At 49.2% G+C, this 17643-nt stretch overlaps 6 protein-coding genes across 6 annotated transcripts; 3 read left to right on the forward strand and 3 right to left on the reverse strand.

The window, feature by feature from the left end:
- Positions 1-375: 375 nt before the first annotated feature.
- On the forward strand, positions 376-1475 carry T069G_08224 (membrane fusion protein use1 domain-containing protein; the record flags this gene model as incomplete). Its single annotated transcript, XM_056175434.1, has 3 exons — positions 376-537; positions 593-730; positions 783-1475. The coding sequence occupies 3 exons, from the start codon at positions 376-378 to the stop codon at positions 1473-1475; spliced, it is 993 nt and encodes a 330-aa protein (XP_056026383.1).
- A 325-nt stretch (positions 1476-1800) lies between these two features.
- Positions 1801-3184, reverse strand: T069G_08225 (uncharacterized protein; the record flags this gene model as incomplete). The annotated part of the gene is made up of 5 exons (XM_056175435.1): positions 1801-2157; positions 2248-2478; positions 2542-2645; positions 2710-2907; positions 3001-3184. 5 exons carry the CDS (start codon positions 3182-3184, stop codon positions 1801-1803), a joined length of 1074 nt encoding a protein of 357 aa, XP_056026384.1.
- Positions 3185-3677: 493 nt separating this feature from the next.
- T069G_08226 (indole-3-glycerol phosphate synthase domain-containing protein) lies at positions 3678-6019 on the reverse strand (the record flags this gene model as incomplete). The annotated part of the gene is made up of 2 exons (XM_056175436.1): positions 3678-5643; positions 5700-6019. 2 exons carry the CDS (start codon positions 6017-6019, stop codon positions 3678-3680), a joined length of 2286 nt encoding a protein of 761 aa, XP_056026385.1.
- A 527-nt stretch (positions 6020-6546) lies between these two features.
- Positions 6547-12178, forward strand: T069G_08227 (nucleoporin subcomplex protein binding to pom34 domain-containing protein; the record flags this gene model as incomplete). The annotated part of the gene is made up of 5 exons (XM_056175437.1): positions 6547-6617; positions 6674-7595; positions 7686-10005; positions 10108-10781; positions 10841-12178. 5 exons carry the CDS (start codon positions 6547-6549, stop codon positions 12176-12178), a joined length of 5325 nt encoding a protein of 1774 aa, XP_056026386.1.
- Positions 12179-12760: 582 nt separating this feature from the next.
- Positions 12761-13209, reverse strand: T069G_08228 (tim10/DDP family zinc finger domain-containing protein; the record flags this gene model as incomplete). Its single annotated transcript, XM_056175438.1, has 2 exons — positions 12761-12946; positions 13054-13209. 2 exons carry the CDS (start codon positions 13207-13209, stop codon positions 12761-12763), a joined length of 342 nt encoding a protein of 113 aa, XP_056026387.1.
- Positions 13210-14040: 831 nt separating this feature from the next.
- T069G_08229 (tetratricopeptide repeat domain-containing protein) lies at positions 14041-17223 on the forward strand (the record flags this gene model as incomplete). Its single annotated transcript, XM_056175439.1, has 1 exon — positions 14041-17223. The coding sequence occupies one exon, from the start codon at positions 14041-14043 to the stop codon at positions 17221-17223; it is 3183 nt and encodes a 1060-aa protein (XP_056026388.1).
- Positions 17224-17643: the final 420 nt, after the last annotated feature.

The raw sequence follows: 17643 nt of genomic DNA on the forward strand, positions 1-17643 counted from the left end.
CGTGCTATGTAATCTCCCCTCTCTTTTTGCGAGTGTGGTGGCAACCGAACCAGAGGTCACAGCACAAGGCATCTCCATAGATTCGTTATCTTGATGAATCGGTAGACCTAGGAAACCAATGCCTTTCTCCGCTTTCACAGCATTTTTAAACCCTCCCGGGGCCTGCAAATTGTCTTGTGAAATGTCATGGAGCTTTCCCAATGCACCTTGTAAGTGACCATCTGGTGGCGGCAAACTGCCTAAACTGGTCAACTGTGGCGCACTGTGAAGCTTCAGCCACATATACTATGCCAGCGACGTAATTCCACATGTAACAGATCATCTTCCCGTCGCAAAACCAACCACCAGTCACTGCAAACTATTCTCATAGCGATCATGGCGATACTTCCCAACTTACCTGCTGGGGAATCGCCGAATCTATCTCCGGTAGAGCTTGCACAGCTCCTCTCCCGGCTAAAGCAGTCTGTGCTGCATCCGAGCCCCGAACGCGAACGAAGGCTGCGCAACAGCGAGTTTGAGAGGACAAGGGTCGAGGCTGTGAGACTGGAACAAGGCATGGCTGGCGTTGAGTGTCGCTGACTCCTTGGCATAGAACCTTCAATATGCGCGAGCGGCGCTTACGAAGCTAGAGCAGACGTTGCCGGGACGGAGGACGGATACGCAGGGCGATCTCACGGCACAAAAGGAAACGCTGGACCTACTGTTTGATCGGCTAGAGGATCTAAGAAAGGTATACGAATGATCATCCCAGGAAGATATAAAATAAGACTAACATAGGCTAGGTGGCCGTGGACGAAGACGACTCATCCGAAGGCGAAGACCTCCTGGGAGACATCATACAAACGCCGAGCGAGAGCCAGGACTCTAGACGGTCGTCGAATGCGCCGGCAGGAGAAAGCTACTTTGAAAACGAAATACCAGATGCAGAACCCCCCTCACCCCCTCCACCAGCTGAATCTATACCCGAGCCCTCTGCGACGACTGCTATTGCACCCACCGAAACTACCAGCGAAACCCTCCCTACGCAAACGAGCCAAACATTGCGCGCCCGCCCCTCCGCTTCATCCCCAACTCCCTCAGCTCACAGCACAGCTCGTGCTGCTCTGTTCGCCAACCGCGCCCAACCCGCGAGTCCTCAAGCAACGACGGCTACAGCAGAAGCCATCCTAGACCAGCAGCGCGTGGAGCAAGATGCCATCTCAAACTCTATTCTCATGATGGCGAGTCAACTAAAAGAGAGCTCCAAGAGCTTTTCGGCAACCCTCGAGGAAGACAAGAATTTACTGGATGCCGCTGGGTCTAGCATGGAGAAATCGGGGCATAGCATGGAAGCAGCCCAGGGGCGGATGGGGTCTCTCAGGAGAATGACTGAGGGGAAGGGTTGGTGGGGGAGGATGATGCTGTATGCGTGGATATATGGCTTGATGGTGTCGTTGATACTGTTGGTGTTTGTGTTTCCAAAACTGAGATTCTGAGAGGGTTGGGGTTGCTGATATGGAATAATGTATCATGATGGGATTGGTTGTTACGATACCTGTACAGCATAGACGAAAGCGCTGACATTTCTTGATTTCGATGTAATACTAAGCGGCTAAACTAGCTTTTCACATACTGCTTTTCTTGTTCAACAGCTTGCTTTGTGCCTGTGGCCTTTAGAAAATGGATATATAAGAATGAGATGGCTCAGCATTCCACTGATGTGAGATCTGACATTAGCTCGTGTTTTCTTGTATATCCGAGGTTTTGACTATCCGAGATTCTGATTATCCGAGATTCTGACAACCCGACTTCATTGAAGAGTCACTCAGAATATGTCATTGATACATCCGGATCCATTGCTGCAGCATCATCGGACTCTAGTAGCGCTTCTTGTTCACCTGCTTCGCCTTCATCCTTTAAGTTATTCTTTTCTGTCCCATCGACATCGACACTAACTTCTGAACACGTTCCAGAATCTTCGATAGCCTTTTCATCGAGAGGTGCGCTTTCATGATCCTCAGCATCGATGGTAATGTCTTGAGGTTCAGTTACAACAGTATCTTGTTTGACCTGAGTATCTTCTACTGGGGGCCAAGGCAATCCCCTTAACTGAGCGTTGATTTCTAGACAATACTCGTAGCAGAATCGAAGGCGGCGACCAACGGGCTTTCCTCCAGTCTACACTCGGTACGTTTAGCCTCCGCTACACAAATGAGCACCGTTCCTCAGGAGATGCGTAATCGAAATCTTGGGAGGGATGTAACTTACCGGCGGTGTGTACTGAAAGAACGAATTCGACATGGTATTCTGCCCAATCACACGATCCTGCCATTCGATACCCGTCTTGATACGGAAAAATTCCATGAAGAGATTCATTTCTTGACGCCAGGGGCCGGAGCAGGGGCTTGGCCGGTGGAAGCTGGGCTGGCTGTCTCCCTTCTTCTTCATGAACTTTGCGGTGAACCAGTAGAGATGGGGCTTTGCGTTGGATTCCCAGAGCTATAATATGTTTTGTGTTAGAGAGCAATTCGATAATCTTTTCTTATGCTAATGATGTCTTACGCAGAGGGTATATCGCTGTCCCAGCTCTCCTGTTTCAACGTCGTCGCGGGTAATATCGATCTGATACGAGAAGAATGTTCGATCACTGTAAATGTGGAAAAAATCTAGCCATATACTCGTCAGTTGAAGAGTTCGGTATCTTATATGAGATAGTGGTATGGATCTTACTCGTGTTCACAGCTCTCTCGCCCTCTCTCTTCCCCTTTTCAATTCGAGCTCGTTCCCGTTTCTCTGCATTTTGCTTGGCAATGATATTCCTCATGGAATATTCCCTTTCTGGCTCCCTCTTCTCATTGACGGCGGAGATTTCGAACCAGTCACAGTGGACGATATGTTGTCGCTTCCCGTGGGCAAGGGCCTCTTTGACTATATACACAGAGTAAGCGACATGCTTCAAGTAGGAGCAAGGAGAATGTATGCATCGGGATGGGAAAAAAAAGGAGAGGAGATAAAGGCTACTTCTTGGGAGTTTGCGGTCGAATTGCTCTCGAGTACAGAGGAGATGCGTGACTTGCTCGTCGAAGTCCTCTGTAAAGGTGCCTTTGCGGATGGAGGTCCATTGGCGGAGGTTGTCGGCCGTGAGTTGGCCAGGCAGAGGGCCTGCCGTGGCGATGACGAGGTTTTTGAATATGCGACGAGGCATTGTTGTGAGTTGTTGGTGAAGGAAAAAATAACGTTGGTGGGAGAAGAATGGAAGAACAAGGATATTGGGGGGAGATAACTGAGGTGGCAGAGTATCGAGAGGATTAAGTTGTCGGTAGTAAGCTGAATGAGATTGTATGCATTGAGGTTTGTAGCTGAGGAAATTGTAAGGGCATGATGCAATGCGAAACTGCATTGGCGGTGTGGTTGTTGATGAACTCAAGACAACTTACACGCGAGGTTGGAGCTGCCTGGTGGTGAGTGGACAGATGCCGTCACAATCAGCTGCGGCATCGACATAGACCTCTTCGACTTGATCGGAATTTACTTGGCTTATGTGATAGGTAGACACACACTAGCTACAGGTAACGCATCAATGATGTTGTAATAGATGGTAGAAGACTTTTGTTGGGTTGGCAAATTTAATTCTACCCCTGTATCTGTCTATCGATATCTCATAGCGAGACTATTGGCATCTCTCGTTTATTGAACATCTACCTAATTGCTTTTCCGGCATTGACAAAAGCATTGATTTTAGCCAAGCTTTGCTTACCATCTTCCTCAACACCACTGCTTACGTCCACTCCAATCACTTGGCTGCTAAACTCTCCCAGGGCGTTGACCACTTCTGCAACGTTGTCGGGGTTGAGTCCTCCGGCGAGGAAGATTCTCAAGTCAGGATCCTTTTGAAGTAGGTCCTTTACGTTTGAAACGTCCAGCAGCTTTCCAGACCCAGCTCCAGAGTCTAAGAGAGGAACAACGTGGTATCCCCGGAGACCGACAGCGGGATGGTTGGGCTTGAAGCAGCGGATAACAGGCACGGGAATCGCCTTTGCCCATTCAATCGGCTCCTCACCGTGAAGCTGAACAAGATCAAGGTTGTAAAGCCTCTGCTTCTCCAAAACTTCGCTCAGGGGCTGGTTCTGGAAGATGCCCACCACCTGTGTACGTGAGGTCTTGAGATTTTGTGATGTGAGAGAAAAGAAATCTGTGGCGCCTGATGCCGCGATCGGTAGCTTTACAGAGGCTTCTGATGACTTGGTAGTTGCACGAACTGCTTCTGAGATGGCCAGGGCAACATCGTGAGAAGCAGCCCGCTTCGCTCCGGGGACGAAGTTGACGCCGATAAAGTCAGCGCCCGCCTTGACTGCTTCTAATGCGGCCTCGACGGTCCGAATTCCGCAGATCTTGACGTGCACTTTCTCAGGCAAGGTGTTTTTCGGCGGTGGTTTGCTTCCGGAGCATAGTTCACTGATGAAGGTTGTCGCATCTGGTGCTTTCATAATGGCCTCGCCTACAAGGACGGCGTTGATTCCATCCCTCTTGCAGTCAAGCACGTCTTGATGCTTGTTGATACCGCTCAGTGCGCAAATAATGGTAGTATCTGGTACCATGCTTCGCAGCCGTCCCGTTGTGTTGATGTCAACCTCGAATGTCTCGAGGTTTCGGTTGTTGACGCCAATGACCTTGGCACCAAGCTTGACTGCAATCGTCATTTCGTCGGCGTTTTGAACTTCCACCAGGGGCTCCATGCCGAGGGATAGCGAGTACTTGTACAAGCGCTCTAGTAGCTCGACCTCGAGCATCTTGACGATCAACAATACTGTGTCTGCTCCAGCTAGTCTTGCCTCCAGAATTTGGTACTCCTCAAAGATGAACTCCTTTCGAAGGATTGCCGGTCTGTTTGGCATACCATCCAAAACCTGGCGGACAGCTCTCAAGTCTTCAATGCTGCCCTTGAACCACTCGGGCTCTGTCAACACAGAGATCACACTTGCACCAGCAAGTGCATATTTGCGAGCCTGAATAGGAGCCTGAACTTCTAGCGCAAAGATACCCTTGGATGGGGAACCGCGCTTAATCTCTGCCATCAGAGCTACTTCAAAAGGTGACTGCTTTAGCCGGCTGACGAATGGTACCAAGGGGGGAGCAGCATTAAGGTCGTATGCGGCTTGAAGGTCGCTCATTCGCTGAGATGGAATTTCCTTCTGCTTGGCTACGGCAGCCTTTCGGTTTGCGTAAATGGTCTGGAGAATGTTGTTCTTTTGCGGCTTAGGCGCAGCGGAGGTGGTGCTTGTTGTTGATGCGGCCTTTTGGAGTCGGGTATTCTCTTCCCAGGTACCGCCCTGCATGTGGAGGAAGTTTCTAATCATAACACGGCCCTCAGCAGTGAGGATACTCTCTGGGTGAAACTGCACACCCTCGACAACGTAGTTCTTGTGACGAACTCCCTGGATGATGCCGGCCGAGCCATCTGGCTTAGCCACCCAAGAAGACACTTCAAGGCACTCGGGCAGAGTGAGATGAGTGCCAGCAAGGGAGTGGTATCGGGTCACAGGAAGGCCCTGAGGCAGACTGGCAAAGACACCCTTGGCATCGTGGGTCAGGGGAGAAGTCTTTCCGTGCAGCCACTCTCCAGCGGAAGAGACTTCGCCGCCATAGACGTCAAAGATACATTGCCTTTTTTCGCATTTGTTAGCCACATAAGAAGTGACTGGGGATTGAAATAAACTCACAAGCCCATGCAGACTCCCAGGACCGGGATCTTGCCAGCAAAGTGTCGGATTGCATCTCGACTGACTCCGGAATCAGTCTGAGGATGACCAGGGCCGGGGCTGATGATGAGCTGAGTTGGGTTGTGCTTGATCAGCTCGTCCACCGTGATCTTGTCATTTCGGAACACATGGACCGTGGCACCCTCGAGAACAAGGTACTGATAGATGTTCCAAGTGAATGAGTCGTAGTTGTCAATGAGAATGAGGTTGGATGCTGTAGCCACTGGAGGAGACGGATCTGGCTGATGAGGCGAGTGGTCGATGATGTCGAGCGAAGGCATCTTGAAAAAGCCGCAGACACGGCGACGAGGGGAGAATTGGACGGAAAACGCAGTCAGCAGAAGGAAAGAAAGTTTCGACCTCGAGATTAGAGCAAGTGAGAGTGAGAGTGAGAGTGAGAGTGAGAAAGTTGTTTGCTCTACGTTTCTCTTGATACGCTCATATGAGTCAGCTTCACTAACACCAAGAATTTCTTGTGGCGCTACTTTAGGAATACAGTCGATTATCGCCTCCGCCCAAGTGCCGATAAAGCCCCGATCTGACAAGGTAACTTTGTACTTCCAATACAGTACGAATATCTCACATTAATACTAAATAGCACTGTAAAGCATGGGTGGCGGCTGATCTTCGGGTTCCTGGGAGCTTCACCAAAAAAGTCAACATGCAGCTGTTGTTGATGCTACCGACTAGAATCTAGTCGCCAAGTTTCTGCCAAAAGCGCGTCAGACGTGGATTTTCAGCATCCTCGCACCAACAGGCTCAAGGTGATGCGGCGAGCGTCTCTGCCGCCTTATTGACACTCGTGGCAATGGCGCCGCTGTCGGATACCAATTATTTTCCCTCCGTGGGACAGTGCCTCTCTGGGGAGAAAGTGCTTCTGTGAGTACTGGGTCGCATGCATTTTGATGGAGGATGCAACTAATCGCAGCGTCAAGGCCTTGGAAGCTGGTCGCCACAGCTCTTTCGGATGGCACTGGCAAACGGCAGACGAGCTCTGCCATTATCAAGTTCTTCGACGACGACTATGTCCGTGCCCTGTTGAGCGAACCCTCGACCGCGTTTGCGCCGCCTGACGAGGCTACAAACAAGAGCTTCGAAACCAAGATAGCACCAATTAACGTCACCTCGGCCTCGACTGACCGATACGATATAAACCAATTCAAGGATGATGCAAAATGGCTGAGCAACAACGCAAAAGTCAACTTGGTGGCCGCCCTGCGAGTCGTCATCATCGAGTACCAATCCCGCTCTTCAAGTCACCTTTTGGGCCCTCTATCATCCCACGACGCCGCCAATCTCCAAGAAGCTGCGGGCTTGCAAAATGGCCAGGGAGCAGCATTTTTGTCGGACCTGGGAGCATCGGCCGCGTTGGATGCCGATGAGATATCGGCAGAATTCGACAAACCAGAGGCAAGGAGGCGTCGCTTGTTTGATACATTCTTGACGGAGCGTCGCTTCTTCATAATGACTGCGGATTATGCCACATCCATCAAGCTGTATCGGCGTCTGCCCATCTTTGCTCCTGGGGACAACAAAATCGCCGATCTGTACAAATTAAGGATGTCCTCTCAACCGCGTGATGAGATGGAGGCGATGCTGCCAGCTTATTTGGATGTCGTGTCTAGCTGCATGAGCGGGATCGAGGCTGGCATGAGAGCATTTACGGACGAAGCCTTACTGCTCAACGATGAAGTGGAACTAGAATGGCTGCGAAGCCTCTTGACCGAGATCGTTCACAGCTTGTCTGTGGTTCTCCAGCTGGTGGACTGCTATGGGAGCGACTTCCCCCCGTCCTCTGCTATCAACCAGTGGTTTTCGTTGATGGAAATCTACGGCTTCTTTGATTCTATACAGCCGGTATGTGTTCCCTTGACCCCTTCACTCTGTATTGGCTGACCACAGAAACAGATCAACCAAATTACTGCTGAATTGATTATGCCTATGAAGGCCCTGTCTTCAGCCATCTCCATCGGCTTGCTCAAGCCTGCACGGGCACTTGCATATCTATCTGATCGAGACGAGGACCCAGCACAAGCTGACGACGTGTACGACTCATATTTGCTCTCGCCAGATGTTTTGGAGCAGGTTCACAAGAGCATCCTGGACGCCGCTGGGTTAGACTCTGAGACTGCTTGCCCCGTCATATTCACGTGGTCGTTTCTCCTACACCGACTCAATGTATCCTACCAGACTAGAACCGACAAGCGGGACAACTTGATACAGCAAAGCGCCCGCGAAAAATTCGAAACTCGGAGCGTGATGCGCACACCCACTCGACGAAATTCCGCTGGAAGCATCTACTCTATTGAATCTTCGAAATTCGATGGCTTTCTCGAGAATTCGTCTAGTCAGAGGGATATGCAGGTTGTTGAGCAGCTTGCTGCTGTCGCTACAGCCCAAGGCAGGGTCTTTGATATAATGTCAAAGATGACTCAAACTTTGGGTCCGTCTATCGACGGCAGCTTGTCACCCCTGATTAGCTCGCGCCTTCGTGTCATATTTCTAGAGCTATTGAAAGTTTCGTATCCATTTGTTGGGTATCAGTCAGACTCCGTGAGCTGTCTGCACTCCCTTCTTTCTCCTGGTCGAGGTTACTGGGAGCTATCCGCGTCGGAGAATATGCCCATCGCCCAGGACATCCTTGGATCTATGCTGCGAGATGATCTAGCCATGGACTTCTTTTTCCAGCAGGCGCTTGATCGGTACCCTTACGAATTCCTTCCTTTTATCACGCTCTGTCGCACGCTCTGCACTGCCTCACAATCGATTCAAGATGATAGGACGGACATAATTCTCGAACTGCTACGCAAGACTCCGACCATCACATTCACATTACCAGATACATTCCAGGGATACGAGCTGGTCCAAGAAGATGAAAACACAAACTCTTTCTGCCTTTTAGAGGAGGTTCCTCTGATCTCTCTATCATCCTCTTGGAGTCGGAGGTACATTGAGGATGATGCATACAGAATACCAGCGGGCACCTACGGCCGATTTATTACAGATACCGGCCGCGTTGTCTTGATGGACTACCCTCATTCAACCTTGTCGTTGCTGGGACGGCGACTGGAGATTAGCCTTTCCCAAGAAGGCTATCGTTGCGAACTGGGAATGTTGCAACCGGAAGAGACAGCTGAAGTCATTTCGTTGTTAGCGTCACTACTTCGAATGGAGCAGCTGAAGCTGGCAAAGCAAGGGGATAGCCGCGCATTGGTTCATTACGATGACGACCTGCTATCCGAGACTAGCACACACATCAGTGCTGGGAAAGATATTGTCACTATTGTGTGCGAAACGATGGATTATTACATGCAGGATGAGTTGGCCATGACTGAAGATACGGCTGTGGGCGTCCTTACCGCATGTGTTAAGTTTCTGCATGCTGTTCTACAGGTGCAGCCCAGCAGAGTGTGGTCGTACCTCGCAAGGACAGAGTTATTAAACTCTGAATCAAGAGCTGGCAAACTCACCAAGATTACGGGCAGTCTTGACCTGGTCTCGGAGAGATTCGAATTCCTCTCATCCTCACTGTCACTGTTTTCCGCACTTATCGACACTGTCATGTCTTCCGCCGTCCAGCGTCGGGCTCAAAACAAACCCCTGGGCCGACAGCAGTCAGAGTCGAACCCGTGGATTGGGACTGCCGACAAGGTGCTCTCCAAAGTTAGCTTTTCGATTGCACAGACGTCCGTTGATGTGTTTGAAAATACGTCGACGTGGATGTTTGACTCGGAAACTAGTCGAACATCGCTGCTGCAGACAGTCGTGCCTATTCTCAACAAGATTGTCATTTACACCTATGGCATGGGGGATTCTCCTAGGTCTGACAATCTCACATCCTGTCTTCGACCTGCCGCTTCCCACATCATTGATTGCTTTTTATCGCCATCGAGCGGAAGCCTCCGATTCCAACCTCTTCTCTCCTCATTCATATCTACCCTCACAAGACCAGATTCAACCCTATATCCCCTGCGATCCCAAGCCGTTCGAAGCGAAGTCACGTCAGTGCTCGACTTTTCTACCACTCTTCTTCGGGTTGCAAACTACCTTGAACGTTCTTCGACGTTAGTTGAGACGTATCTATTCAAGACTTCGACGTTATCAGCCCGGCTCTGCGCAGTATCAGATCACTTCCGTGGGCCAGCGTTGTCGCTGCTGGAGGCGCTCGTCATCAACGCCGCTCAGTCCACCGGTGAACCACCCTCCCTTCTAGGATATCTCGGTCCCCAGATTTCAAAATCTTTTCTCCATATTTTGGCAGCCATTGGTCAGCCTTATGCGTTGACCAATGAAGTAAAGATAACTTGGAGATTCTTTTCGTCTATACTGAAAAACCGACAACAGTGGATGTCTAACTGCCTTCTCACAGGGCAAACGCCACGAGAGGCAATGAAGAAGGATGCCAAGAAGAATGAAACGTCTGAGGATTCTGTATTTGCAACGGCATTATCTAAACTTAAAATTTTGAAAGATTTAGAGACAGGAGAAGCTCTCGTCGTCTTGGATTTCGTTACATCCGCGCAGAATTACTGGCCTTGGACAGTGTTTACTCTTCAGAAAGACACAGCCTATATGGATGGGCTTCGAGCCTATGTACGTGATTTGAAGCCCTCTCACCAAACTGTCAAATCAGACGCAGTGCTGGCCAGCACTCAGGCGAGAATTGCTGCGTACATTGCGGAAACGTTTGCAATGCAGCTCTACCATTCGCGTCATCTTGGTAACGCGGACACATTCGCCAAAGGACTGACCAATGACCTGGACTACTACCTTCGTGATGGTGTTGAGGTGGCTAGCTACAACAAGTCTCTCCACAACAACTTTGCAAAGAACTTTTCCAATAAGTATTTCGGAACCTCTTTGGACAACTTTAAGCGTACCTTGGTGAGTCCAAGGGAACTGGGCGAAAATTATTATTACGACCTGGATCGTGCCGATGAGGTTCTGCGATTTGATCCCGGATGGCAAGGAAGGAGAGGCTCTGGATTCCTGAACGAGATGAAACTGGCAAACGCCAATCTGTCTTTGGTCGATGCCCAAATCGTAAGTGTTACCTCTCAATTATATGCGCGTAAGATTTGTTGCTAACTAACTTCTTCAAGGCGCTCTTCCACGCATGGGAGCTTTTGTTGCTTGAATTGAGCACATGCTTCCCCGAGAGCGATGCTACCCATAAGCACATGATGCAAGTTGCTCAGCAGTGCCTGAATGCCAACCAGCTGGTTCCTGGCCCTGAAAGCATCTTCCTCAAAATTGTCGACAGAAGAGCTAATCTGGCTCTCATTCTAATTCAGCGCTTGGCTCAGTCCACTCTCGCAATCAAGGATGTTAACCAGCTTCTGGAGACTTTGATTGGTACGATCAATAGTGTTGATGAGCCGTTTGAATCTGAGTCTCTTGGTTATTACCGCACACTTCTGAAGGCACTGTTTGTCACGCTGCGGGCATATCAAACGACATCCAGCAAGATGGCGGCGAGCTCACAAGCAGATCTTGAGGGATCTATGGTGACTGTTACCCAAACCATTCTCAACATACTAGACACTGTGGTTGCAAGTGGATTCCGGTCATTGGTTAGCTTGATTCATGATAAGGAGACAGATGTCTTCCCAGAGGATCTTGCTCTCCTTACTGCAATCATGCAGGCTTGTCTCAGTGTTCCTAATATTGAACAATCTCAGACTCAAATATTGAACATCATGGCATCACATGACGCTACGCATGCAGCAACATCGCTGTACTCCTGGGCTGATAAGTTGGGCGAACATGGCGATCCCGTCTATGGCGAGCTCAGCATCTTGTTCTTACTGGAGCTCTCAACTCTTCCGTTGCTGGCGGAGCAGCTTGCTTGCGACGGAGTTCTCGGCTCTATCCTCTCAGCTAACCTCACCAAATTCATGCTGAGGACTAACGTCTCGCCATATGCGGATGCATCAATTGCACAACGGTGCTACGGAATATGGGTTAAAGGGATGCTTCCACTCATGTTGAATTTGCTCACTGCTCTTGGAGCAACAGTTGCTCCGGAAATTACATATGTTCTGAACCAGTTCCCGCATCTACTGCAAGCTAGCGTGGAGCGATTTGAAGCGCCTGGCGCCAGTCGAACCAAGGAGAAGTCTACCCAGTACTTGACGCTTCTTGGTACCTCGGAGATTCACTCTTTGGCTCTACTCACGCGCGTGCTTGCGGCTCTTCGGATGAACAATAGCAGAGATATCCCGCCGGTCGAATGGGATGCGACGGGACTTCTTGAGAATGTAGACTATTGGCTCTCCAGCAGACGTCTTTTGAAGGAGCGGCTCCTGCCGCTAGGGCAACGAGAGATGGAATGGAGAGGGAGAAAATTGGCGGGGGATTGTGAAAACTTGCTGGAGGAGAAAGTGGTGGCACAGCTTGAGACGGTTCGAGACGTGCTGGGCGAGGAATTTGAAGGTTGAAATGAATAAAGGTCGGATTTTGCGGTTCGAGTTACGCAACTAGAGAAACATGGGGATGGTAATGAATTTCAGGATTAGGCGTTGGACGTTGGGCTACTACTGCATCAGATGTATCATACAAGTCCTCCCGTGGATAACAGGGTTGTGTTTCGGTTATGAACTCGAGCATCTAAACTTAATTCCCATTGAGCAAGGTTTTTATATACCGTGTGGTGTATATCGGTTGATGGTTTCCAACAATGAGACATGACCAGAACACCTCTGCCCCCACTCCCAACCACTCCTTCATATCCCGTAATAATGATACAGTAGACTCCATCTCCATGAGCCAAAATTGTTTGTCCCAGCGATAACATCTCAGCTGGCCTTTTCCCTTTTCTTTTTCTTATTGTTTTCCTTTCCCACCATAACGCTTTGTATCATACAAGCTCTCGGAAGTTGGGGAACTTGTCCCTCAACAGAGACTCAAGGCGCCTCGAGGGAAAATTAAAACCCTCTCCGTCGATCCCGTCATCGATAGCAAAGATTTTGTGTCGTGGAACAAGTCGTTTTACGTTTTTCAACTGTGTTTGTTGTATGTCTTTATTTCTGCATCTGCTGCGTGATCTGGGCGTTGTGCTCCTGGAAGCGCTCGCTGACGCGCTGCTGGGTGGCCATCCACTTGAGGACGCAGCGGTTGAGGCAGCCGGTTTCCTTGGAGGAGAGGGACTTTGAGGTGAAGTCGTCGACGCAGGAGGTGAAGCAGTGCTCGACAAGGCCGCCGAAAGCCTGGGTGTTTGTGTTAGTTAGGGGTTTATTATGTGTATTTCTTCTTTTTCTTTTTGGATAGTATATATATGTGCGTCGGGAGCGGGAATGGATAGAGGGAGACATACGCCGACGAATTCCTTGACTTGACGCTTTTGCATGCGCTGCTCGAGAGTGCGCTGCTCGGCGGACGTTAACCTGAGAATTGGGCGATGAGCGTTAGTTGAAAATGCGGATGTTAAAGGATTGTAGGGAATGTGAAGGGGGAAGCTGTACATATCCATGTTGGCGGTGGTTTTGGGGTGGTTGGTGAGAAGGGATGTGAGGAGGAAGTTGTTTGGCTTTGGAGGAGCTGTTTGGACTGATGACGATGAAATTTTGAAAGTATTCCGCATTCAAGATGTTCCACCCCCACATTTGGATTGAGTGTGCGAAGGCTATTATTCGCACGGACTGGTGGTGTGGCTGCTTTGGTGGATGGTTGGAAGTTGTACAGTGTGAGGTTTTTAACATTTGGTCCACTAGTAGTACCTATGCTTGTCCATTCAAGATCAACAGTATTGGAGATAACTTGGTCATTGTTTGATACTTATACTGTTACTGGCATTCGTAGATTTATATTCACACAGATCATGAGATTTTAATACGCAAAATGCTTTCGTATCGTCATGCAGTATCTTCCTATGCTCACAATGGCTGGGGATTGCCAATAGAGGAAAGTATACTATATGCACCTGTAAGGCGTTGCATTCATATCGCCGCTCTGCAAAGATTTTGTTAACTAGGGCCCAAGTCAGCTGTACAACACCGTGCTCACAAATCGATCTATCAGATACTTGTACCTGAAGATAGCGGTAGTAGAAGAAAATAGTGAGAGTAGCTGGTAAGTACAAGGGAGTCGCTCCTTTATATGCAACCAATGATGGCGCAGCCCCTCACATGGTAACAACCTCACTCTCTCAGCCGCACGCCAAGGGACTGCTTGAAGCAATGGAAGACAAGCGCATCATAAATCAGTTGCGAAGGCAGTATCGCTATTATCCGCTGCTATCCTCTCCTACCCTCTAGTATCGCTATTGTCTGCTTCTATCGCTACTTTCTTCTATGCAAGCACAATGTCAAATGGTACTAGTCCAACTCAACCGATACGGCGGAGCGACTTCAAAATAGCAATCATCTGCGCTCTGCAAGTCGAATACGATGCAGTCTGCCTACTTGTTGACGAGTTCTGGGATGAGGACTTTGGCCGAGCAGAGGGTGACCAGAACTTTTACACGGCGGGCTGTGTCGGCAACCACAATGTTGTCATCATCCTTCTCGAGAGCATGGGGAAAATCAGCGCTGCCAAGGCTGCTGCAAATATGCGCGTGAGCTTCACTGCCATTCAGCTGCTTCTGCTTGTTGGAATATGTGGCGGGGTTCCGTCAGGCCCACGGGGAGAGATTCTGCTAGGCGATGTCATCATTGGCGACGAAGTGAAGCTCTACGACTACGGCAAGCGATATCCAGATGGATTTCGACGCTCAGAAGACCCCGGGTACAACATAAGCAACTTCAATAGGAGTGTTCGTGGCTTACTGGGTGCGATACAGACAGATAGGGGCATGCGGTCATTTGAAGATCGAATAGGCCATCATCTGCAACACCTTCAGGAAGTGGCCAGCAGCCAGAAAATCATCAAGTACAGTTATCCAGGATCAGCAGAGGACAAGCTTTTCGCTTCTGAATATCGCCACAAACATCATCAACGTGCACCATGTATTTGCCGTTGTTGTCTTACCGACTCAGACCCCATATGTGGAGAAGCGATCAAGGCTTCATGTCTTGAGACGAATTGTGATACAAGCCACATCATTCCGAGGGAAAGGATAGCTGCAAAGCAGATGCTAGGACAGGAAAAGGTCAATGAGGCTCAGCGTCCGATTGTGCACTTTGGACGCCTTGCGTCAGCGGACATGGTCCTAAAGTCTGCAAAAGACCGTGATGCGTTGAGCCAAGAGCTCCAGGTCATTGGATTTGAAATGGAGGCCGCTGGGTTTTACAATGAGCTACCATACGTGGTGATTAAGAGTGTTTGCGACTACGCTGATTCCCACAAGTCCAAGGCATGGCAACCATTTGCGGCGGCAACGGCTGCATCTGCTTGTAAATCACTATTAGAACGCTATCACCGGACCGATTCGATCCCACAAGAGGCCTTTATAGATCACGGCGCTAGCAAAGAAGATCGTGCACATGCAGCCATTTGCGTCATCCCATTGCTCAAGAATGAGCGGTTCGTCGGCAGACAAGATGTCTTGGAGAAGCTTAAAGAAATGCTATTTCAGAAGCAATGCTTCAGCCGGGCTGCATTGGTGGGATTGGGTGGTATGGGCAAAACACAAGTCGCCTTACAACTTGCATATTTGATGAAGGATGTGGTGCGAGACGAGGGTGGTAGGGAATGTTCCGTTCTTTGGATTCCCGCTCTAAGTGTTGCGACGTTCGAACAAGCCTGTGCTGACATCGTGAAACGCATACCTCAATCAAGTAAAATAGGAAAAGATGATAAGCAAATTGTCAAAGAGTATTTTAGCACGGAAGAAGCGGGCAGATGGCTTCTTGTATTGGACAACGCAGATGATCACGACCTCATATTCGGGCACAGTTCAGCGCCTGGGGGGCTATTGCAGTATCTCCCTCGAAGCGACTTGGGCTGTATTTTAGCCACCAGTCGTGATCGTGGAGTTGCTGTCGATTTCGCTGAGACTAATGTTGTTATGTTGTCAGAAATGGGCATGGATGAAGCAGAACTCTTTTTTCGAAGATCATTGATCAATAATGACTTTGTCGGTGTTGACGAAGATATCAAGTCATTGCTAGAATTCCTCGAAAGAATCCCACTGGCAATTGCTCAAGCAGTGGCATATATAAACGTCAACCAAGTCACAATCCGAGAGTTTCTTAGTCTCCTGCAGGGCGTTCCGTATGACCAAATCAGTATCTTGAGTCGACACTTTCGAGACTCGACGCGGTATCAAGAATCCCAGAATGCGATTGCCTTGACATGGCTGGCGTCATTTGACAGAATCACTCAAACAGACCCAACAGCGTCAAAACTACTAGCATTCATCTCATACATTGAACCTAAAGGCATACCGAGATCTCTACTTCCTGAAGGAGAGTCTTGGGAGGAGTTTCTACACGCTATAGGTACTTTGCTCGGCTATGGGTTTCTAACTCTACAACGAGAAGACTTCTACGACATGCACAGACTTGTACATATAGCTGCTACTGTATGGGCAAGGGAAAGATTTACAGATGCCATGGATCCGAATCTTGCTTTGGAGCATGTTGCCTCCGTCTTCCTGGGTCCCCAATACAACAACCGCGAGAAATGGATGGCATATATTCCACACACACTGAAAATCTTACATGACAGGTTCAGGTTTGATAATGAGAGTTCCCTAATTCTAGCTTGCCGCGTAGGGCAATGCATGCTGGTCGAAGGAATGACCCAATTGGCTGTGTCGATGCTGGAGAACTTGGTGGCTTACACGGATATGCGAGGTAACAAGGACTCAATCTGGCAATCACCTCAACATGAGCTTGCGAGAGCCTACTATTACGATAGGCAATATGAAAAGGCGGAATCAATACTGGAGCGTGTGGTGGCTGTGCGAGAGGAAGTCCTTGGGGAAGAGCATGAAGAAACAATAAGGTCACAGGATGTCCTTGCAAAGGTCTATCGCGAAATTGGAAAATACAAGGAGGCAATATCAATACTAGAACGCGTGATGGCCGTTCGCAAAAAGACCTTGGGCGAAGAGCATCAAGAAACAATAGGGTCACGGCATGCTCTCGCAAAGGCTTACCGCCAAGATGGACGATTAAACGAAGCAAAATTGATGTTGGAGCACGTAGTGGCTCTTCGAGAAAGGGTCTTTGGAGAAGATCACCCATTCCTCCTAGTATCACAGTTTGAGTTGGCAAAGGTTTATAAGCAAGGGGACGAGATGGACAACACGAAGGCATTTTCGATACTGGAGCGCTTGGTGGTTAGAGGGATGAGGACTAATAACATGGAGGATCCGTTTTATCTGAGCTCACTGCACGAGCTCGCAAGCTTGCACTATGCAAACGACGAGACGGACAAGGCGGTGCTGCTGCTGGAGTATGTCGTGGCGATGCACAGGAAGATATTTCCCGAGCATGATTATCGCCGTGTGCGGTCTGAGAAGAATCTTGTGCAGATGTACAGGTCTTTGGAAACAAGGGCACAGCATCGTGATGGAGAATGTAGCGAGAGTAGCAGGTAGTAGAAGGATATACCTATACAGCAAATGCTGGAGGAATATAGTAATAATAGCAAATACCGGAGGAATATAAGCGATAGAAGCAGACACTTGCAAAAACAGCTTTAAAGGTCAATATCCCCATTCATAGGGGTACATGTATTCACAATCGTTTACACAATATAGACGCACTGATATCCACAGCCCTCTCAGGTAGCAGTAGCTGGGACGCTTCCAGGCAATTTGTCTGTTTCACTGACGTCCCATATCTTCACTTGTCATTGTACTGATAATACGATGGAGCCACTTTGGCTGCTCGTAATTTGGACTCACCGGACGCATGGCTGGCCAGCAAAGTTTCTGAACGAAGCAGCCGCAGGATATTGTGCATCTCAGGCCTGAATAGCTTCAAGTCTATGCCCAGCCGGTATTAGCATCTGAATA

This window comes from Trichoderma breve, chromosome 5 (genome assembly GCF_028502605.1).
Source record: "Trichoderma breve strain T069 chromosome 5, whole genome shotgun sequence".
NCBI classification, from domain to species: domain Eukaryota; kingdom Fungi; phylum Ascomycota; class Sordariomycetes; order Hypocreales; family Hypocreaceae; genus Trichoderma; species Trichoderma breve.